This window comes from Euprymna scolopes, chromosome 29 (assembly GCF_053919585.1).
Source record: "Euprymna scolopes isolate OS-2025 chromosome 29, ASM5391958v1, whole genome shotgun sequence".
Taxonomy (NCBI): Eukaryota; Metazoa; Mollusca; class Cephalopoda; order Sepiida; family Sepiolidae; genus Euprymna; species Euprymna scolopes.
In genome coordinates, this window is record NC_136510.1 from 96,991,518 (window position 1) to 97,015,625 (window position 24,108).

Here is a 24,108-nt window from a genome sequence, read left to right on the forward strand (position 1 = left end):
ACAGATGGTGGATATGTTAAAAACATGAGGGGGTGGTATTTACTGCCCGATGTAGTTTTAACGGAATGAAAATGTGTCAAGATACGTACAAAATTTGTATTTTTTGTGTAACTACGAAATTTTTTTAGATGATATAAAATTTTAAATTGTCTGATTTACATCTGCTTTTAGGCCTAATTTTTTCATTTCCTTGTGTATGATTTTCTTAAAGTTTTCTCCCTTGACTTTGTTGTGGGATTATTCATTCTATATACCCTCACAAGCATATTCGATACTACGGATATCGGCCTATATAGAGATGACGAACTAGCTATAATAAAAAACTCCAACAAAGTCAAGGGAGAAAACTTTAAGAAAATCATACACAAGGAAATTAAAAAATTAGGCCTAAAAGCAGACATATCAGCTAACATAAAAATAAAAAAACTTCCTGGACGTCACGTTAAACTTAGATAAAAACACATATGAACCATACTTAAAAGATAACGCTACTCCAATTTACGTAAACCCCAAGTCCAATCACCCACCATCAATTATAAAACACATTCCTAACTCGATCGTAAGTAGACTCAGTAATAACTCAAGCGATGAAAATGCATTTAACAGGTCAACCAATATCTACGAAACAGCCCTAAAAAATAGTGGATGCAAAAATATCGATATCAAATATAAGCAACAAAACACCAACAACTATAAAATTAAAAATAGAAGAAAAAGAACTATAATTTGGTATACGGCCTCATACAATCAAATGTTAAAAACAAAACTTGGCAAGAAATTTCTAGATCTTATTGAAAAACACTTTCCCGCAACCAACCCCTTACACAAAATCTTCAATAAAAATCCCTGTAAGTTATCTTACAGTTGTTGTGAAAATTTAGAGATGATAATTAAAGCACATAATAACAAAATACTAAATGAAAACAATGTAAACAACAACAAAATAAACAATAAAAAAAGTAAACACCATAACAAAAATAAAACCAACACTAGCAGAAATAATAATAATAATAATAATAACAATAATAATAATAATAACAATAATAATAATAATAATAATAATAATGACAATAACAAACCAACCCCGGACAAGAACAACCATACCATAAATAAAAATACTAATAACGAACAAGATAAATGCAACTGTAGACACCGCACACTTTGCCCAGTTCAAAACAAAAAACGTAGTTTATCAAGCAACAATATTTGCGAAAGAAAACCCGAATAACAAGAAATATTATGTAGGCATGACTTCCTTAGATTTCAAAACCTGATACTATGACCACGAAAGTACATTCAAAAATAAAAAACACCGTATAAAAACAACACTAGCGAATAAATACTGGGAACTCAAAGAAAGCGGACATTCGCCGGTAGTCGAATGGAAAATAATAAGACAAGCTCCCAGGTGCAGACATTTAGACGACCCATGTAAATTATGCCTCCTTGAAAAATTTGCTATCCTGTACTTTAAAGAACCCCAAAATCTATTAAACTGTAGACGAGAAATAGCAAACAACTGTGTTCACAAAATAAAACTTACTCTAAGATAGCGATACAAAATAGCTTTAAAACTAACAAAAACAATAGAAAACAAACAAATAAAAAATTAAATAAACATGAATATACATAAACGATCACACATATATGTATGTATATATATAATATATATATATATATATATATATATATATGTATGTGTGCGTGTATGTGTGTACACATATGTATTTTTATATATATATAAAAAAACAAAATTTAAAAAAGGGAGGAAAACGTCTACCTTAAACCACTAACCTAGTTCTAAAACAGATCCTTTGTTCGATAAAATGCTTGCCCATTGGCTGATAGGAAGGGGCGCGGTGGATACTAGAAAGCTGATTGGCTAACTAAAATCCTCAACATATATAAAAACAAGAAAAAAACACAGAATTCGCGCATAAGCCTGACGAATCCTATAGTGGATGAAACGCAGAATATTCAGTGTAGCTTAATCGCCATATATATTTTATAAATTACTAATTAGCTCTACCTACGTATTGAGCACTTTGAAGTAAATACTTCAAATTTACGCATAAATCTATACTTTCGTATATTAATTTTATATGAGTAAATGAAGTAGTTATATATATATATATATATATATATATATATATATATATATATTGCACTAGAAAAAAGCAATTTTGATATGAATGAAACTATTATGCTTCCACCTAATGTGATACTTGTAAGAAATAAGTTATCTCCTTTTTTCAGAACTTTTTGTAAAGACCATAAAATATCTATTTCCACTTAAGTCTCGTCAAGTGGGTTTTGAATTGTCAAAACAAAAAGAAGTTATTATTTGAATGTTTTATTGTCATAATAATTATTAACAGCCAATGTATAATTTTTTTTCATCCCTTATTTTTTGCTTTCAAATTGTTTTATTTTTATGAAGTAATAAATTGTTTGTTTTCATGCATATTTCGAATAATAATAATAATAATAATTAAAAAAAAAAAAAAAAGGTGCAACTTTACTCATGTGTGTCATCCAACCCAATTATGTAATTTCGAATAAAGATATTTTAGGGAAAAAACATTATTACGTACTTGCGTGTCACGTCAAAATTGGGTACTCATGCAGAGAGTGATCCGTGCTGAAATAATAACGTTATTTAAAAAGCCATTCTTAACATGGGGAGGGGAGGTTGTTTTGTACCTATTCTGTACTTTAACCTTACAATTGAATAAAAAAAAAACCCCATAAAACTTTAATTAAACGTGGAAATACGATTTAAAAAATAGCGTGGATCACTTTCTGCATTAGCACCCAAAATTGGTATAAATTCAAAAAACTTATGAAAAATGGTCCAGTAAAAAATGTGCTAGAGCTAATTTTCAGGAAAAAAAAAAAGAAAAAAGTGCAGTATTATTGAGAAGAAGCAAGATGGCCGACCTGAAAGATAGTGTCAGCGGTGGAATACAGTTATCTCCCCCTGATTTGGATGTTCTAAAATGTTAATTTAGAAACTTTGAAAAATTCTGTTTTTACTTATAATGATTTTTCTACTGGACCGTTTTTCGTAATTTTTAGAATTTATACTAATTTCGGCATGGCACGTAAGTACATAATGTTTTTCTTTTAAATCCATTTTTTCGAAGACACATAGTAAAGTTGCACAAAAACCCCAATAAAACTTGTATTATTATTTCAGCTTGCTTGCAGATTAAATGCCACAAACGTAATTGTTGATGGATAAAAATCCAGAAAGTTATTTTTGAAGACATGATGTGGTGTAATAAAAACCCATATTTATGAAAATACTGTGGTTAATTTCCATTTCAGCACTGTAACCATTCAATTTAAGATATTTAAGTTTGTCATAGGTGTTTGTAGATATAAGCACTAAAATGTCTTTTTGGTACTTGTACAGTTTAATCGACATAAAAAATGAAAATATCGAAAAAAGGTTATATTGCACGTATCTGTTATGGAACGAAGTTTTCAACAACAACAAAAAAAATCGCTTAATTTCATCAAGTAGTTTATTTGTGTTTTTTTGTTTTTTACAGCGAAAAACCAATTTGTTATGATACCGAGCAAAAGGTTCGATTTTTAGGAAGAAAAGCTAGTATTAAAGATGGGGAGGAAGTGTCGGTGCTTTACATTGAGTTATCTCCCCGTGGCGTGTTCAACAAGTTCCATAATGGCTGACTTCAGCGCACTCTCATAAAAACGTGTTTTTCCGCTGTTAAAAAAAAAACAAAAAAAACAACAAAAAAAAAAAAAAAAAAAACTACTCGATCAAATTAAATGAAATTTTTTTTTTTTTTCGGAGATCTTCAGTCCAAAACCGATACGTACAATATAACCTTTTTTGATATTTTCATTTTTTAATGTCTTGATTAAACTGTACAAGTACCGTTTTTTTTTTTTCCATAATTTACATAAATCACTCTTTTTTTTATTAGAGCACCCAAATGTTGGGGTCATTTTTTTTTTTTTTTTGTCACACCATGTCTTAATAATCTGATAAAGAGCATAAGGTGGATGTCCACAATTCAACCTAATCAAAAAACAAAAATACAGAAAATTCTTTATGATTTATGTATGTGGAATGGAACGAAAATTCATATTCCAAAAATCACATAACTTGATGAAATGTTTTTGTTTTTTGTTTTTTTTTACTAAGAAAATAAAATTTTATGAGGAAACGAGGATCGTGTATCTCAATTTGCCATCTTTAAAATTCATCACTTGTTACCCCCTCTTAAACGACCTCTCCAGAAATGCTCAGCCTCGAAATGGCTACGATTTACTATTAAGCGTTAAAAATAGTAAAAAAAACTTGTTCAATTTTCGTGATTTTTGAAATATGACATTTTCGTTCAGTGACGTATACGTATATTATAAAGATTTTTTTTTCTTTCTTAGGTTGAGTTCTAGACTACAACCTGCCGTAATAGCACTTTCTGGTCAGGTGAAAAATGATCCTGTAAATATATTCACCTGCATAACAAAATAACCTGAAAAGCTTTTGGGAATCAAATATTGAAAATACTTTTGAAATATTAATCCTTGATATATTCCATTTTCATTTTTTTTTTTGGGGGGGGGGTACCAGTGCATTTATTGATTCGTGCTGAAATAATAACGTTATTATTTAGAAAGCCATTTTTAACATGGGGAGGGGGAGAGTGTTTTGTACCTATTCTGTACTTTAACCTTACAATTTAATAAAAACAGATTTCTTAAAACTTTAATTAAACTTGAAAATACTATTTAAACAAAAAAATAACGCGGATCAATAAGTGCACTAGTGCCCCCCCCTCTTTTTAAGAAAAAAAAAAAAAAAAGAAATCGTCGACCTTTCACACTTTCAATTCATTTGCCTCCAGCTCTTTGACTTTGTATTCTATTTGCTAAGATTTGTTTTGTCCAAATCTTGCTCGCAGACAAAAATACCGTCTTTTTTTTCTTTCTTTCTTTTTTTTTTTCCTACCCATCTTTCTTTCTGGCGCCATTACACAATTGCCATTTCTTTGTTGTGTGTGTGTGCCCCCCTCACTCACCTCGCGTGTTCAGGTCTGGATCGTATACCTTTACTTTCTTGCAGATATTGATCCAACTATCATAGAGTATCACAAAGAAAAAGTTCTTTCAGGTCCCCTTACCGTACCATTATCCGAACCAAGTAAGTATGTTTTAGAAAGGAGTGCATTTGGACAGCCTCCTTATTATAATGACTGGTCGTGCTAGTGCACTCACTAGTAGGCATTCAGTATTTAACTGGCTTCAGTATGTTCTATGTCGTGGCACGCATTCAAATCTGACACTTTTATTTTGATCTTGGAGAGAAGAATAACACTTTGTTGCTGCTTTGTTATTAGAGCGAAATTCAAAAATCGAATTATTGAATTTAAAGTAAAACCAATGATGTCTGCTTTATTGGCATGTCACAGTAATGAACATATCCAAAAATCATGAAAAACGACAAGAAAATTAATTATTAATGAAAATAGTTTCTGAAGGAATTTTTTTTTTTTTAAATTAAAAAAAAAAAAAATTTTTTTTATTACATCTTCACCATTGCCACTTTTATATAGGGGGTTACTATTAGGGACACAGGCTACAGGGATACTAGGTGGGGAGTTGGGCAGCAAGATGTCGGTTCACGTTACACTTGAACTTCTGCATGTCAGTACAGTTGAAAGCAGGAACCTGGCAGGAAGTTCCAAAGTCTAGCGGTTCTGGGGAAGAAACTACTGGAGTAGAATGCTCTCTTACATCTAGGGATCTCTACTGTGAAGGGGTGGGATTGTACTGCTTGTTGGGTTTGTAGAGGAGGTGCAAGTGCTTGTAGTTCGTCGGAACATTCACCGTTAAAGTACTTGTAGAACAGGCAGAGGGATGCTACATTGCGTCGATGGGACAGAGGCTGAAGCTTGGATGACAGTTCAGGACCTTTTAGGCTGGTGACTCTCTTTTGAACCTTGTCTAGGAGTGAGAGACTAGTAGCAGATACACCGGCCCAAATATGACAACAATACTCCATACATGGGTGACTGGTGGCCTTATAGAGGTACAGGATATTTTCAAGCGTTAGTAGCTTTCTAGCACGGTAGGGAGAACCTACCTTTTTCGCAGCTGTCTTGGCAATGCTCATAATATAATTGTTCCAACTCATGTTTCCTGTGACCGTTAGGCCGAGGTGTTTTAAAGATGTGCTTTCAGATAAAGAGTCTTTGGCCATTGCTATTGGTGGTAGAGAAGGTTTGTTGTAGTTATTGAAGGAAACAAGTTTAGTCTTGGCAGCATTGAATGTGACCATCCATTTTTGTCCCAATTGAGTTATGTGAAAAAATAAACGGGAAAATTTTAATTGTAACAAAGGAGGTAATAATTTACTTAAATCTTAGGTCAATTTAGCAAAACTCAATTTTTGCTAATTGTCTTGAAAAGTTGTCTTTATCAATAATTGATTTTCTACCTCATCGTTTTGTATAATTTTTGGATATGCTCATTACTGTGACATGAGAGTTAAGTAGATACCATTGGTTTTACTTGAAATTCAATATTTCGAATTTTGCTCTAATAACGAAGAAGCACCAAATTTATCAATGTTCTTTATTATTAGTTATTGCTAGGGCTAGGACAACAGCATATTCTTTTAATCATTTTGACTCTCGAGTGTGTATCTGTTGATATCTTATATGCTTTTATATAGAGTGATGTGGTTCTCTGTTGATTAACTGTGTCTAACTGTGTCGGATATATATTCAAGAGTAAAAACAATGAAAAGAATATGCTGTTGTCATAGCTGTAGTTATTTCTTTATAAAATGCAACATTTTCAGCAATTTATTCTTTTTTTTATAGGCATTTTTAGACATCTTTTATTCAAATTAATAATCCCATATTAACTGTTAATTAAGTAATTTGTATTTAAAAAAAAAAAAAGAGGCAATACACAAATTTAAACACAACTAAATAAAACTGTGCCCTGAAGCATTTGCTAATTAGCAAAAAAAAAAAAAAAAAATTAAGTTCAACTTATTACATGTTGACGATAAAAAGAAATTAAAATTCAGCAAAAATGAGAGGTTACATTACTTGTATTGATCAGACAATTGTTCTCATCTTTAGTGTTACTGTGCAACGTTTCGGATTTGAAACTAAAACCATAAAATAGAGACTAACTCACAGAATACGAAAATATCTACGGAACCAGTAACTCTTCTCTTTTCTTTTCCAAACAACAACCAACATTCCTGAAGACGACCGAAGGACAATCTGACCGAAACGTTGCACAAATAACACTCAAGATGAGAACAATAGTCCAATCAGTACAAGTAATATAAACAATCAGCCCTCATCTAAAAAAATTCAGAACTTTAAAAATGATAGACTTTATAATGGTATATCAGTTTCGGGTGGAGTAAGTTTATTGCTTACTGCCTGAGATGTCTCTATGCATGGATGCTGACAGGGTTGTCCAGTAATTTTTTAATAGGCCAGAATACTCTTCTTTTAGAGGCGCTGGCTTGACTCTCTCCTACCTTCCGACCTTGTGTTACATCTTCCTGTTGTAGGAAGGAAGTAAACTTTACTGTGTATTTCACATGTAATTACCTAGAAACGTAGATTTTCATTTTTCTTTTCACGAGAATTAGTACAGAGCTCCTATAATAGTCAAAATTCGATTTTATCTTTTTTTTTTTTTTTTTTTTAAATTAGGTATTTCAAGGGAAATAATTCTTTCGTGAATTATTTCCCTTTGAATCATTAACAAGTTTCATAGACAATTTCTATACTTATTGTCAGGGTCATTTGCTAAAATTATCATCTCCACACAAACACACATTTTCGGCAAGTTTCCTCTGAGGCATAATCTAATTTAATGTTTGAAATTACTGCTTATATATATATATATATATATATATATATATATATATATATATATATATATATATATATATATATATATATGGGTTTGTATTACTGTACACATAGATTCGAAAAAGTTGTCAAAAAACAAATATATAACAAATAAATGTTATCAAAGGCAAGATAAGTTACTTTTCTACCAAACTGGATATATTTTTTGTGTTTTTATTCAATGTAACATGTTTATTCAGCTCGAAAAACATGCAGTGTTTACCGATGTATTGGACAATTCAAAATGGCGACCGACTCTCTCTTAAACACGGTAAGTGCGAGAAAAGGTGTTATAAATAATAAACTAGACAAAATACTGTTAGAAATTCGCTCAATATATATTACCGTGACATAGATTGACATATATTCGGTGTTTTTTTAATAGTATTTTGTCTAGTTTATTATTTATAACACCTTTTCTCGAACTTACCGTGTTTAAGATAGAGTCGGCCGCCATTTTGAATTTTCCAATACATCGGTAAACACTGCATGTTTTTCGAGCTGAATAAATATGTTACATTGAATAAAAACACAAAAAATATATTCAGTTTGGTAGAAAAGTAACTTATCTTGCCTTTGATAACATTTATTTGTTATATATTTGTTTTTTGACAACTTTTTCGAATCTATGTGTACAGTAATACAAACCCCGATATATATATATATATATATATATATATATATATATATATATATATATATATATATATTTCTGTAGAAATATATTTCCTTATAATATGTATCAATCCTTATTTAAGAAGCTCAGTGTAATTACAGAGCAATATAGAGAATACATCATAAAAAGTTATATTTCAAAATTCATGATATTGACCATCTTATAATTTATTCCTTTAATTCAGTTGACTTGTACAATTTATAACAGTATCTGTTTCGTAGTGCAAAATCAATCATTAATTATTATATCAATCAGTGTATTTGTAGTCTCTCTTCCAAATTTCGGATTTTAATCATGTCAAATCACACTTCAATTTCTTTTGTTCCTTTTGACGAATTGATTGTTGCTATTTCTTCTGGTGAGTTAAGGGCATAATAAATTCACTGATTGATATAATAATTAAGTGATTGATTTTGCGCTACGAAACAGATACTGTCAAGAATTGTATAAGTCAACTGAATTAAAGGAATAAATTATAAGATGGTCAACATCATGAATTTTTGAATATCAGTTTTTGTCACTTATTCTCTCTCTCTCTCTCTCTCTCTCTCTCTCTCTATATATATATATATATATATATATATATATATATATATATATATATATATATATATATAAACAAATAAATAACAAAAGTCTATATTCCAAATTTCAAGATGTTGACCAGCTTACCGTATATTTCTTTAAGTACGATAACATGCATAATTCTTGACAGCATCTGTTTCATACTTAAAGAAACAAACGTTAAGATGGTCAACATCTTGAAATTTGGAATATAGATTTTTGTCATTTATTTGTTACATCGAGCTTCATGTTAAAGGATTGGTATAAATCTCGCCATATATATATATATATATATATATATATATATATATATATATATATATATATATATATATATATATATATATATATAGTTTCTATTCTTTTTACTACTTGTCATTTTGTCGCTTCAGTCTTTGTTTTTCAATGCAATGAAATTTTTCCATCCATCAAATGTTCGGTTCCTTTTCATTTTGAACTTGTTTCCCCTTTTCGTCTGCATCCTGTTCTAAAAGAAATCGACCTGACATCTTTTTTTTATTTTCATCTGTCTTTTCATACGACTGCCTTTATTTTCCCTTTCTATTTTCCCTTTGATATCTTACCCCTCCCCGCCCCGCTCCCAAGATATGTAATGTATGTATTGCACGTGTCATGCACGTAGTAAAAATAAACTTTCTTTTGTTCATCTTCGTTTTTTCTCTCTCTCAATGTGAGTCTTTCATTTTCTTTTCTTTTTATCTTTCTTTTCATCTCATTCAAAATTTGTCCCCCCCCTCCCTCCATCTCTTTTATTTCTTCAGTGTGAATGAAAAGTATTGTTTTGCTTTCAAATGCTTGCTTTCGGTGTGCGCATTGTGATAAGTGATGTGATGTATATAAGCAAAAATGAACACTTACTGTACGCGTATTCAGTGAAAGTTGCGTATTACAGTCACATACTCTCTCTCTCCCTCCCTCTCTTTCTCTCTCTCTCTCTCTGTTTTTATTTTAATGGCATATCAATCATTCTCAAATCATTTAATGTAAGCGTGAGAAAAAAAAAAAAAAATAGCACCCACGCTATCGCATTAATATATAGATTCTCCTAAAATTACTAAAAACCAAACCAATGTGTAAGGTTACAAAAATCTCATCTGTGTGGCAGCCAATTATCCCAGAACTCCATGCAGCAATCCTACTTTGTTGATAAATTGAAAACCGGAAGTTAATTGCCACTGAAAACCGGAAGTCACTTTCCATTCCTATATTAATTAAACCCAGAAAAGCTAGTTGACAATATTATAGTAGATTACACTGTGTGTTTTATTGTATGTGTTTAGGCACCTGTCTTGGCAGGCATGGCATACACTCTGAGCTGATTCAGTCACTTTCCTCCTTCAGAGGAAGTTTTTAGGGAGTATCAAATTTACTCGCAGTTCCCAGCCACCTGTGTATTCTGTTCAGGTGAGATAATTTTATTGAAATTAGTTTTTGCAGTGAGATGGCACTGTCCTTCCATATACAGTACTTCTACAAGTATTTCTAAATAGCCACCTATCTGCTACTGACCAATCTCTACGTTGCTTAACTTTGGTGATCTAACAAGAACTATTATGTCAATGTGACGGTGCCATGTATGTGTTTATATTGGTATGTTTGTGAGTTGCTATATTCATAAGGGTACTAACTCTAATTGAGCCGATGTAGTAATTTGTACACATAAAATCCATGCAATATGATGATTGTCAGTTTTTCACCTATGAATTTGTCAAATCAATTCATCTGACACACAGAAACATGAGTAGTGTAAATGGATACTGACACAGACTATGGGATTGGATAAGTCGAGTTGGATATATGTAATTATTTAGATTGTTCGAAGTATTGTTTTATGTTTTATTTTTTACAAAGGAGTTGCCACTTATCAAGGCCCAAAGACCAATTGATCAGGGGTAAGGGTTAATATGTGTACAGAGGTCACTGGGACAACAGCATAGTAATTGTTAATTGTGGAAATTGGGTTTAATTTGATTATTTAAGGGGATGGCTAAACAAGAACATCTTTACATTGAACTTGACGACAACCATGTTGTAGTTAGCTGGAAAGCAGGCCAGCAGAACAGAGTTCCTTGGCAGGCAGTTGTAGGAAAGAAGCTTTGTTCATGGGATTTGCGTTTTGATTCACCCATAGATAAGGAGTAAGGCAGATTGATAGTGGTTGTAGATAGACAAGTGGTTTTTGTTGTGAAGGTTTGTTTTCATTGTGAATGTTATTCGCGCAATGTTTTGGTTGATTATAACTTCCAAGCTTCTTCAAGTGTGTCTTGTCAGACCTGCAAATCTTTGTGCTGAGGAAATAAGAAATATGTATGAAATTTAAATGGATTAGCTCAAAATCCCTAAATGATATGAGAATAAAACCTGAAATGAGAATCTTAAAAAGTAGATCTGCCCTTCGGGCCAAGATCACTGTGTAGTATCTGTTCTGATGCTACACTTAAAGTTATTTTGTCCTTAGTCAATGTAAGGGAAACACTTCTATATTAAAGCGATTTTTATTTTTGCCTACTTCCGGAGTGCCCGTTTTTTTCCAGGTGCTGGTTTTTCTCCCACATTAAAAGCGACCTTGTGTCACATCTTGCTTTCATGGGAAAGCAAATAAATACCAATACAAATTATCAATCATAATCTTAAAAATTATCGAAACATAAGAGGTTGGATATATTACATCCGTTTACACTTTGATATAATAACTCTTCTTCCTCTTCTCAGCTACTGATGCTTTAATAAAACATAATAGCTATTGTGTTTTATTATTAGACTAGCAGGGGTGACCGGCGTTGCCCAGGTGTTTGTAGGTGTATATGTAGGGGGGAAAAAAAAAAGTGAAGGAGGAAAAGAATGTGAAAAAAAAAAAGTGTTAGTAGGTAGGTAGGCTCGAACCCAAAGCCTTGATACGAAGGCGGAAAAGAAAGTGAAAGAAAACGTGATATGTTACCGCAACACTAAGAGGGCAGAGAAGTGAGAATGGTTGAAATTAAACGATTAAAAAGTTAAGTGAATGAGTTCGCACAGACGTGCATAAATTTAACGAGGTCAAACATCAAGCCATAGGGGAATGGAATCATGCACTTAACTTTGACTGCTTTCTGCGTATTTGTTTGTTTCCCCAAGATGTTGGGGAAAACCAGCTCCCCACTAAAAAGGGAGTGTCAAAATGAATAGCAATTCTCTGATATGAATCGTTTTCCCACCATTGATCAAAGCTTATTGCTTTCTGGACATCCCTGGCAAGAGTGCCAGAGAATCGTGTTTTCTTCAATTACTTTCGCTTTATTTATACGAAAAACACAAACACGTGAGAAGACAGAATAGCGGGAATTTTATAAAATAAAAGTCACTCAAATAAAAGATAGACATGACGTCTGTTCGGAAATCGTAGATATTATAATCTAAGGAATATATAAAAAGTTGTAAAAAAAAATGATCCCCCCCCTCCCCCCGAAAAAAAGAAGCCTTTGCCGGACATACCAAAAAAAAAAAAGTGCATACACAAACATAGATTTTCGCTTTTACATCATAGATGACTCAAAAGAGATTGATATGCCATACAACAAGCAGAACAGATTATCTAAAGCATGCGTTGGTGAGAATGTGTTGCTGATTGCATATCTTTCTTATTTTTAAATTACGCACGTACACCACGTGCACACAGTTGAATTCATGTATTGCTTTTGTGGTTCTGACTCGATGAATGATGCATTATCGTTTGCATTACTGTTTTGCCTAAATGCTAATAATTATTCTTATTCTCTTCTAATGTTAAAATGACTACAAATGATTTGTTTTGATTTCATGTAAATGTTTTTTTTTCTTTTAATTTAATTTTTAACAGATTGTTATTACAATTGGTAGTATGACTGCAAAGACATTGATCTTTAATATAAGTTTGTTGTTGATGATGAATAAAAAATATAACTTAGTCTCCTCTCAACATGACTATTTTTTTTTTAATTATAAAATGAAATAGCCAATTTGTAGTTTTTTTTGTTTTTTTTTTAAATTTTTGGAGAGGAAATGATTTTAATGATTTTTAACTGATAAAGAGCGACTATAAGGGGATGTAATTCGTTTCTCATCAATGAATATTTGTGATGATAATGTGTTTTTTTTTGTGTGATACTGGACGTACGGACAAGTAAAGTAATATTTAGATAATGATAATGATAATTAATACAAGATTGTGGCTAAAATGAAAGTGCAGTATCGATTTAAAACCTAGAATCGCAGCTCTGGCTCTGTACTTGGGGAAAAATAACTAAAAATATTTTCTTTTGATTTTATGTAAATATTTGTTTGTTTTTTTTTTGTTTTTTTAAACAGATGATGTTGTTGTTGATGATTTTATTCTCCTTGATTCCTTTATTTTTTATAATAATAATAATAATAATAATAATAATAATAATTATAATAATAACAACAATAATAATAATGATAATAATGATGATACTACTACTACTACTACTACTACTAATAATAATAATAATAATAATGTGAATTGAGAAAATTGGGATCTATTGCAGTGTTCGGCTATCCCAAAAGACTGCCTTGTTGGGAACCACCAGAATGTTGTGGAAAGGGATGGAAAACTGAGAAAAGAAGATATTGATAGCCTATGTTCATTTGTTATAATCTACTTACCAGTATCAAATTGGTAATGCCAACAGCCAAACACAAAATGTAAATAATAATAATAATAATTATTATTATTTATTCATTTATTGATGTATTATATAATTTTTTTTTTTATCTATTTAACTTCTTTAGTCATTGCTCTTTTTTTAGCTATCTTCTATTCAACTCTTAAAAATCATTTGTAATATTCATACAATATCATTATACATATAAATTTCTGTTATATATCTCATACCATAGTTAAGAAATTGACCCCTAAATTCTTTTACTACTATTATTTCTAAATTCATCTAATTCAAATTAAATTTTGAAAATTTTATATTCTATTAGAAAAAAAAAAATCAATTGATCTAAATTTGGAACAACAACAACAAAAACAGTGCTTGTCTATAAAAATACACTTATGAAAATCACAATTCCAAATAAATCAGCCTGGATGGGTGTGTTGAGCAATAATTAAAAAAAAAAAAAAAAAAAAAGTGACAGTAGGCAGGCAGGCTCAAGCCCAAACAACGAAGGTGGAAAAGAAAGTGAAAGAAAACCCCTACCCCATGACACGACCAGAAGTTTGGAACATTAAATTAGTAGTCATTCAAACCGATACGATGACTTTCAAAAATGGCGACGCCCCCCCCCCCCTACCTTGAAGAAAAGTGTCCAGTTGAGGATGAAGGAATTAATGTTTTTAGTCAATTTTTCGATATTTGTCGTCCGAAGGGTCGATCTTCAAAATGATACCAATCTTGTGAAAATCTGTCGCCTCTGTCGAAAGTTTTATACATACATACATGATGATTGCAACGTCTTGTCAGACGAGTGCCATGCCCTCAGACATTTAAAATCCATGAGCCCAAATGCCTGAGGGAGTATCTATACAAATGTGATGTTACAGAGTCTTAGCTTTGTACGACAGCTAAGTCTCTCTCTCGGTTCAAAATGTTGAGATCCAGCAACAAGCAAGAGCAAGATAGCCAGCAACAAATTAAACTGCAGACCAGCTTAATGCGGGTAATGGTCTTCCGCTTTATGGTTTTTTAAATCAGAGATTTGCTTCTCCTAGAAAGGTTGCCTTCACCACAGCTTACTCCACCCCAATACACATATACACATATGTGCCTTCACCACAGCCCTCTCCACCCCAATACACATATACACACACAAATATACACGATGCTAGTTGGCCGTTGACCCAGAAAAAGAGTTCATTCGGCCTTTGGAAGGTCTTGTTTTTAATCCTTCAGGGAGACTAGCCGCCCTCCTCACCATACAAGTCTGGTGGGGGAACCAGTTTAGTCGCCGGTGACCCGACCATGAGGCAGGTAGTACTGGGTTACATGGTACCAGTAGCACATGACATGACCTGACACATACATACATACATACATACATACATACATACATACATACATACATACATACATACATTTAAGCAGACAGGTAAAACTTATATAATAAATTAACAGGAAAAATATTTGATATACATATGTATCAGGCAAAAAAAAAAAAAAAAGTATCTACACCAAAAATTCGGTATTTTTCTAGGGGAGATAACTAGCATTTATAATTTTTTTTTTTTTTTTTTTTTTTTCAGAGGAAAACATAGAACGTAGCCAATAAAAAAATGTTTGCCTCCTTCAAAAAGATAAACGTCATCATTGTAATATGAAAACTAATAAAAATAAAACATTTTGTAACATGTCATCAATTTTTCATTTAATTTCTCAATTTGTATATAATTTTTTTTTTAACTTTCATTGTAATTTTTGCTATTTACATTATTTCATTGTTCTATTGATTATTTCGACGTCCCAAATTAACGGTAACAAAACCTTTGTATTCGTATTATTTGTATTCTTAAGACTACTGTTCTTATCTTGAGTGTTATTTTGACAATGTTTCAGTCGATAGAAACATAGTTCGACAAGATACACCTGAAAAAGGTCGGAGTTTACATTGACCGAAACGTTGTGAAAAATGGCACTCAAGATGAGAACAGTAGTGAGTGCGATGAATCCAAATAATACGAATAACCTATCCTCATCTCAAAAATTCAAAAATGTAAAACCTTTGTAATTTGGAAATTGCTACTATTTAAATTGCCTCAGTCTAGAAGGATTTCACTGTCTAACCATAAAATAACTCATTTTAACATCATGACAAAATTAATTTGTCAGTATATATTAGAATTCGGGGGGGGGGGGTGAAGTTTCTTCGTATCCAAAAATAAATAAATAAATAAATAAAAATAAATGTTTCCTTGTTCTACTGATCATTCAGCGTCCTGAATTATCTGCAACAAAATAACATAATTTCCTTAGTAAATGATAGTTATCTCCATTACTTAAAGATTGAATTCCAAACAAGCACTAAATTATAATTAAAAATAAAAATAAGTTTTATTGTATTTTTCTGGTTCACAGGGCGCAAATGCACATGAAACGGAAGAAAAGTCAATCTGTCATATTGCCAAGTTATAATCAAAAGCGAAATAGAAATAAATGATAAAACTTATTTTTAATTAAAATTCTACTCGATAATTTTCCATAATTTTTAGTGTTTATAGAGTTTTCCTATAAATTTATTTGGAATCTTAAAAAATGGATTAGAGTAAAGTAACCTCATAAGTTACTTCCCATTTGATAAGTTATCTCCCTTTGATAAAATTCCTCATGTTTAAACCGAATGAAGCTTTATAAGTTGTAAATGTGCTCCCGTGTTTTGTTAGTCTATGCAAATTGAATCTATCTATCTATCTATCTATCTATCTATCTATCTATCTATCTATCTATCTTTAGGCAGCATTCTTTCATTTCAGTAAAAATAGTTATTATATTTAACTTTTATTTTTCAATTCTTAATGACCATTTTTGTGGTAAAATGAAAATCTATGTTTGATGTTTATCACGAATGTTTTCAATTCTTTGTCGAATCATCTTCACGTAACAAAAAAAAGAAAAAAAAAAAAAGAAAGGGAACAAAACTGGAGAAAAGTTGCTGACATCTTAAGTGAAAATATCTCCGTGGAACGAACTAGATTCCAAACATTCAAGATAAGAATAGTAGTTGGAATAATCCAAATAATCCAATTATTTAATCCACATTTAAAAAATTCCGTAGCAGTAACTTTTATTTATTTATTTATTTTTATTTGTTAAATTGTTACTGTTGAAAGTGATACTATATAATTGTTTTCCTAGTATCATTTTAAAGAAGGGAACAAAAAATGAAAGGCACCTGTCTGCTACTATAAGAGATCTGTTTTGGTTTCAGTTTCAAAAGCGCACATCAGAAGGGCAGACAATGCAATTTCAGAAGGGTAGACAATTCAAGAATTGCTTAAAATCTCAACACTCGGCCTTCGGGTCAAGATCAAAATGTAGTATCTGTTTTTCAGATGCTACACTCACTTCAATTTCTTGTTCTCTGTCAGAGCAGAAATCCTTCACAACTGAGACAATTTTAATTTTTGTTCCTTTTCTCCACGTTAAAAAACAACCCCGGTGTCTAACTCTGTCCTTTGGGGAGGTAAGTAAATAGGTACAATGTTGTAACTTGAAATAAAACATTAATTATTCGAACATTTATTGAATTTTAATAAAATCAAGAAAAAAGAAGTTAACAAATTTTTTTTACATAAAATAAATAAAGTTGTCAAATAATGGAATGTGTGTGTATTTTTTTTGAGAAATTTATTTATTTTTACACGTTTATTGAATTAAAATAGAATTAATGATGAAAAAAGTTTTTAAAATTTCTTTACACAAAATAAGTGGAATCCATGTGTTTTTTTGGTTTTTTTTTGAGAAAGTTTTTTTTTTTTATGTTTTCTTTTACCCTCACTGAAACAAAATAAAATTTGATTAAAAAAAAAAACAACAAAAAAAAAACAAAAAAAAAAACTACTTGATCAAATTATGTGATTCTAGGACATTTTCATCTTCGTCCCGTGACTAATACGTACATCATACAGCCATTTCTGTATTTTCTTTAATTTTAAACGCCACCCTAAGTACCAATCTGAATAAGCACTAGTGTTGGGACGATTAATCGGAATTAGGAATGGGAAAAATCAGAACTTTTGGTGGTATCAGAATCGGAAAATTTTGTGCCTATATTCCGATGCCAAAAACGATTCTTTTTAAATTTGGTTGTTTTTAATTGATTTTGTTTGAAGCAAAATCTTCTACTGCTTATAGTAATGATAAAATAATGAACATTTATTGATTTTAAACTACCAGTAAAACCAATTCGATAGATCACCCCTCCATAAGTGTAGTTTTACATTTTAACACATGTTCTTAGTGTAATCAGGGGGGAAATAACAAGTCTGTAGTTAAATATATAGAGATTTATAAAGAAATTGTATTGGAATCAGGGAAAATGAATCGCCCCATCACTAATAAGCACCAGCAATAGATTTGTGTTCATATTTTTTTATCACTTTATGCTTTGTGATTTTTCAGACAAACTTCCACCATCAATCATCAAACAACCAGAAGAATTCACCTTTATCCATAAGGAACAAAAATTAGAACTTCCTTGCATGGCTAGTGGCAATCCACAACCAACGTAAGTTTTTTTTTTCTTTTTTTCTTTCTTTCTTTTTTTTTTTTTTTTTTTTTTTAACATTTAATAATATAGTGATGAAAATGTAAGACCTACCAGCTTCAAAGTGTATTAGATGTTTTGCGTGTCAGGCAACGGTTTTCCAGAGACAATACGTTTATATTAAAGGTTATTTCCTTTTTAATAGTTTTAACTAATTTCCATGTATGAACGATTAATCTGTATATGTAGAGATTAACTTGAAAAACATTATAATGCTCTTTAAAATAATTTATAACATATAATATAAATTACTAGCAGAATCTACGTAACGGCATTGCCTGGGAAAAATTGCATACACATGTTCAGTATATTAGAAAATTATTATTCTGTTGTGAATTTGAATTTGTTATTGTAATCTTACTGTTTTATAAATATACAAATTATTATAGAACTAGCAAGGATACCTAATGTTTCATCAGGACTCCAAGTGAATTTCCTAGTCAGAAGATGAAATAAAATATTTTCAGAATGCTATCAAAATGCCATTTATTTATATTTTTTATGTGTTTTATTTCCAATCTAGTTTATTAATTTACGTATTGGGATGTATAAATGTATGTATGTGTGCAAGCACATGTCTATTGTTCATCTAGTATAGATGAAGAGTTTAATTTGTGTGCATATAGAAGCAATTTAAGTTAACTATGTCCATTCATTAATTTAAGAAATAGAGTGAGCATGAAAATTTGAAATTCAAACTAGCCCCAACTTAATTAAAACCAAAACTCTCTTTTAACATTCTATCTTTTATTTTTTTTTACTAGCGGGGGGTACCCGGCGTTGCCCGGGTGTTTGGAGGTAAATCAAAACTCCGGGGGGGGGGGGGGTAAAATAATTAAAAAAAAAAAAAAAAGTTTTGGTAGGTGAGTATGAGGATCAGACCCGAATCCTTGAGGCAAAGTTGGAAATTAAAGTGTGAAAAAAAAAAAAGCATGCGACGTTAACCATGCTAACGGAAACATTAATTTATTTAATTACTTAGAATTTGCAGGTGCACGTTTTAATATCTTAATGAGGTCAACTTTGACTGTGGGGTTTTTATTTTTATTTTCCCAAGATGTTGGGGGGGGGGACCAGCTCCCCTTGTCCAATTTGAATAGCAATTGTCTGATATAAAGAAAATATTTCCACATTGATCAAAGCTGATTGCTTTTGGACATTTCGGGCGATGGCGACCGGAAAAATACCATCAGAATTAGTGTCGCTTTTATTATAGGAAAAAGCCTAATCAACATGTGGCGAGCGAAAACTGTTGAATATTTATCTTCCCGAAGTCGAGCAAATTAAATAGACAAGCGAGATCCATTGTTAACTTGGAGATATTATGATTTATATGTGGTATAAAAAATTTTAAGAAGTTGTGAGCTGACCAAGCGCTTCTCTGAAAAAAGCCTTTATTGGACATACACAAAAAGCGAACATACATACACACATTTTCGCTTTTATATATATAGATTTAGAACTCTGTTTAGTGACTACCAATAAATAATACAGTTTTAAATTACTCTTTGGCCGGTCAGCTAGACAAGACCTATGTGCTGGAATGGAGAAAGAGTGCATCAGTCGATCTAGACAACTTCTGGGTGGTAGTGGTTTAGTACCTACGAAAGAATCTAAAGAAGAAAAGGAAAAGGGTCGTCACTTCTGTCTTTTTGATGGCATTCTGCGAATATTTTATTTTATCTTTTGATTACAAAATTCACTTGAAATCCTGACAAAACGTATCAATGTTGAAACGGTAATTGATCCGTGTGTACTTTTTACAATGTTTATACACACACACACACACACACACCACACACGCACACTTCTTGATTTTTTAAAATAATAAATACGATAAAATAGCGTCTTCACTTAAAAATCATTTTACTTAGAAAATCGCCCATATTTTATTTGGACGTTGATAAATATTTTTTATTTATTTATTATTATTTTTAAAACAGTAATCTATGGATGGTGAGTGTTGAGTATAATAAAAAAAAAAACAAAAAAAAAACCTCTGACATCTTACCGCTACTCCAAGACGCGACCGGAAGTTCGGAATGTTGAAATTACATAAAGTCATTCCAACTGATACGATGACTTGCAAAAATTGCAACGCAAAACAAAAAAAAAAAACACACACACAAAAAAAAAGAACAAAAAAAAAACGACCCTCCTTGTAGAAAACTGCCCAGTTGAGGGTGAAGGAATTAATGTTTTTAGCTAATTTTTCGATATTTGTTGTCTGAAGGGTCGTGATTCAAAACAAAACTGATCTCATAAAAAATCTGTCGTCTCTGTTGAAAATTTCAGGCAGACACATACAAACAAACATACATCCATGTATACATTTAAACAGACAGGTGAGATTTATATTATAGATATATACGAAAATGCATAAAAAAATGAATATGAAAAGTATAATAAAAGTTTGTAATTTTTCTTTATTCGTTTTCTATTGGTGACGGGCAGGAATACAAAATGTTATAAAAAAAAAATTAAAAAAAACATTTTTACAAGAATATAATTTTCAACCGATCCTTCAGTTTTTTATCAGTGTATTGAAAGAGATCCGCATACATGGGGGAAGAGGAGGAAGGAAGGGGAAGGAGGAGAAGGTATAGCCAATGAGAAGGTGCCACGTCAGTCTTAAATACAAATACATATGAATACACAAAACACAAATGCATACAACACATATATACATGTAAAAGAATAATTAAAAATTAAACGATGAATAACGGTAAAGAAGCGCGCATTTAACTGTCTAATATTTTTAATTCCAATGACAATATTTATCCCAAAGGAAAACAAAGGATATAAGACGTTTTGAGGAGAGACATTGTAAATTCCTTGTAAGCAGAAACAAATGTCAGTTCTCGATTGTTTGTTATTCATAATCATTTCTTCCTTTCTTCTAAGGTATACTTGGTACAAGAATGGAGTTAAAATGGATCTCAACAGTACAGAGTACAAGGGAAAAATTGTTCAACGAATTGGTATTGGCACGTTAGAATTTCTAAAGCCGACTGAAGAAGATTTTGGAGAATACCAATGTTTTGCAGAGACGAAAGGCCTTGGAATATCTGTATCGAACAAAACCCAGTTATTATTGGCTGACCTGGGTGCTTTTCAACAAACTAAGACTGTCATCAAAAAACCATTGACCGGACAGAGTTTGAAATTGCGATGCATACCACCCAAGGGTACTCCAACACCATCTATCAATTGGAAAATTGTTTCTCAGTCCCACAGCACATCTGATGCTATGAGGGCAGTCAAATTTGATAATCGGGTCTCTATGGATTATCAGGGTAAGTATTAAAGATGTTAGTTAATAGATTTTTTTTGTGTGTGGTGTAATGGTTCAGGTGTTTGTGTGCTTGGGTTTTGAATGTGTCCTACCGATAATCCAAAAAAAAAAAAAAAAAACATATATATATATATATATATATATATATATATATATATATATATATTATATACTAAGTTATAAAAATATATATGGCAATTAAACTACACAGAATATTCCCCGTTTCATTCTTGTGAGAATTCTTCAAGCTTATGCAGTAAATACTGAAAATTTATGCATAAAATTATATTTTCATATATTAATTTATGGGATAAAATTTAGTAGTCATATAAATATATATATATATATATATATATATATATATATTCACAAAATTAAGACAACAAAGGTTGATTGATAGCAACAAGCAGTGTATTTTCATTGTTCGTTACAAATGTTTCGCGACCATTCGGACAATTTCAAACCTTATATCGTTTGAAAATATTCACAAGAATGGCCTCTCATCAGACCTAGGGAAAAACACTTTTTTAAATGAACAATATGTAATCCATTTCCCTTTAAAGGAAAACTGATAAAAGATTTACCCACATTTCTTCGTTCAGAGGTTTTTCCGTTTTCTGTTTGTTTAAAGATTCTTTATATCTACCTATTTTTGCATCTCTATTTTTAAATGTTTCAATCGATTATTCGTTTATCCGAGCAACCAATTATCTATGTTCACTTAATTTAGGTCATTACTATTTTTCTCTAAGTTATTAATTTAAATTTATTTATTTTATTTATTTTATTTATTTTTTCTCAATTCCGGACCTGATATTTTACATTCTTACCATATTGTTTTGATTCTGTGTTAGTTTCGTATTTAATGATTATATTGGCGATTTAGAATTATATCGCCATACTTATTTGTGTAATTTCAAAAAGCGGTTGTTTTTTTTTTTTTTTTTTTTTAAATTTATTCCAGAAGAAGAAGATGGATAGTGTTACTTTTTATTCAATGCTAGCTCAGTTTGCATTTTTAAATTTTGAATTATAAATTTTTTTTCTTTTTATTTCTTTTACTTCGTTACAATCTATTTTGATTTACGTTTCTTAGTTTATATTGACGTTGTAAGGGAGGTAACTCTATTCGTTAAAATTTTAACCCTTTTGCCATTTTCTAAGTCGTTCAATTCCTATTATGGTGTTATGATTTATTTATTTATTAGTTAATCAACCCCGTTTAATTTTAGGCTAACATGTTCAAATTATAAGTTTATTATGCACATCTCGATAGGGATTCTGATTTATTTCCAAAGTTTTAACCTGTGTGCTACAAGGCCTAATTTTCTTTCTTTTTTTTTTTTTTTTAATTTAAAATTTTTTTTTTTATTACATTATCACCCCAAACAAGGCACATTGCCACTGTGGTGTAGGGGGCTACTATCAGGGGCAGCAGCTACTGGGGCACTATGTTACGATTTGGGCAGCAAGATTTCGGTTCATGTTACACATGAACTTCTGCATGTCAGTACAGTTGGGGAAGCAGGGACCTAGAATGGAATTCCAGAGTCTACCGGTTCTGAAGAAACTACTGGAGTAGAAAGATCCTCTTTTTATTTTTTATATTAATTTTCGTTCCATCCCCCCCCCCTTCTATCATTATCTCTTGAATTCTCAATTATATAAACATAATAAAATTTGGAATATTATGAATAATATATTTATATATACATACTGTGTGAGAGAGAGAGAGAGAGAGAGAGAGAGAGAGAGAGAGAGAGAGAGAGCTATTCTACTAAATATTGAACTGTTGTTATTTGCAAGTTGTTAATTGATCTTTACTGATATTTCATTGAGAATTTTTTCTATAATCTAAATTGGTGTGTGTGTGTGTGTGTGTGTGTGTGTGTGTGTGTGTGTGTGTGTGTGTGTGTGAGAGTGTATCCTTCTCTGAAAAAATGATTATATTTGTGTCTGTGCATGGTCTCATCTGGTTTTTAAACTGGGGGTCATTCTGGTATAAGTGCTAATAACATGGTACAACAATAACAAATGAAAATTGGCTAGTCAGAATATGTCAACGTTAATGTTATTGATGTCCAACTTTTAAAATCTGACAAAATAATTTTATGTTATAAATCCTTATTATTTTTGTTTTTTTAGGTAACTTATATTTTGCAAATGTGAAGAAAGAAGATTACCAGGATGGAAACAAGTATGTTTGTTCTGCCTACAGTAGCTTTCTCCGAATTCTCAGTCAAGGATTTGATCATGTTATCGAGCCAGAAGTCGTGGCAGGTGTGTGTCTTTAACATCTTTTTTCCTTTTTCCTTTTTTTTTCTTTCAAACTTTCTCTTATTATTTGCTTATTTATGTCTATGATTAAATCTGGAGAGTATAGGGAG

The 24,108-nt window shown here is 31.1% G+C and overlaps 1 protein-coding gene across 6 annotated transcripts in view; it reads left to right on the top strand.

The window, feature by feature from the left end:
* LOC145252785 (neuroglian-like) overlaps positions 1 to 24,108 on the top strand; it is a 362,878-nt gene that overhangs the window by 250,703 nt on the left and 88,067 nt on the right. For 3 of the 6 annotated variants that reach the window (XM_080112730.1, XM_080112729.1, XM_080112728.1), the window contains 4 exons: positions 5,102 to 5,179; positions 18,282 to 18,387; positions 21,331 to 21,722; positions 23,867 to 24,001. In XM_080112730.1, the coding sequence (XP_079968856.1) occupies positions 5,102 to 5,179; positions 18,282 to 18,387; positions 21,331 to 21,722; positions 23,867 to 24,001 (711 nt within the window). The remainder of the gene's footprint in view (positions 1 to 5,101; positions 5,180 to 18,281; positions 18,388 to 21,330; positions 21,723 to 23,866; positions 24,002 to 24,108) is intronic. The other 3 variants (XM_080112733.1, XM_080112732.1, XM_080112731.1) reach the window with 1 other exon arrangement.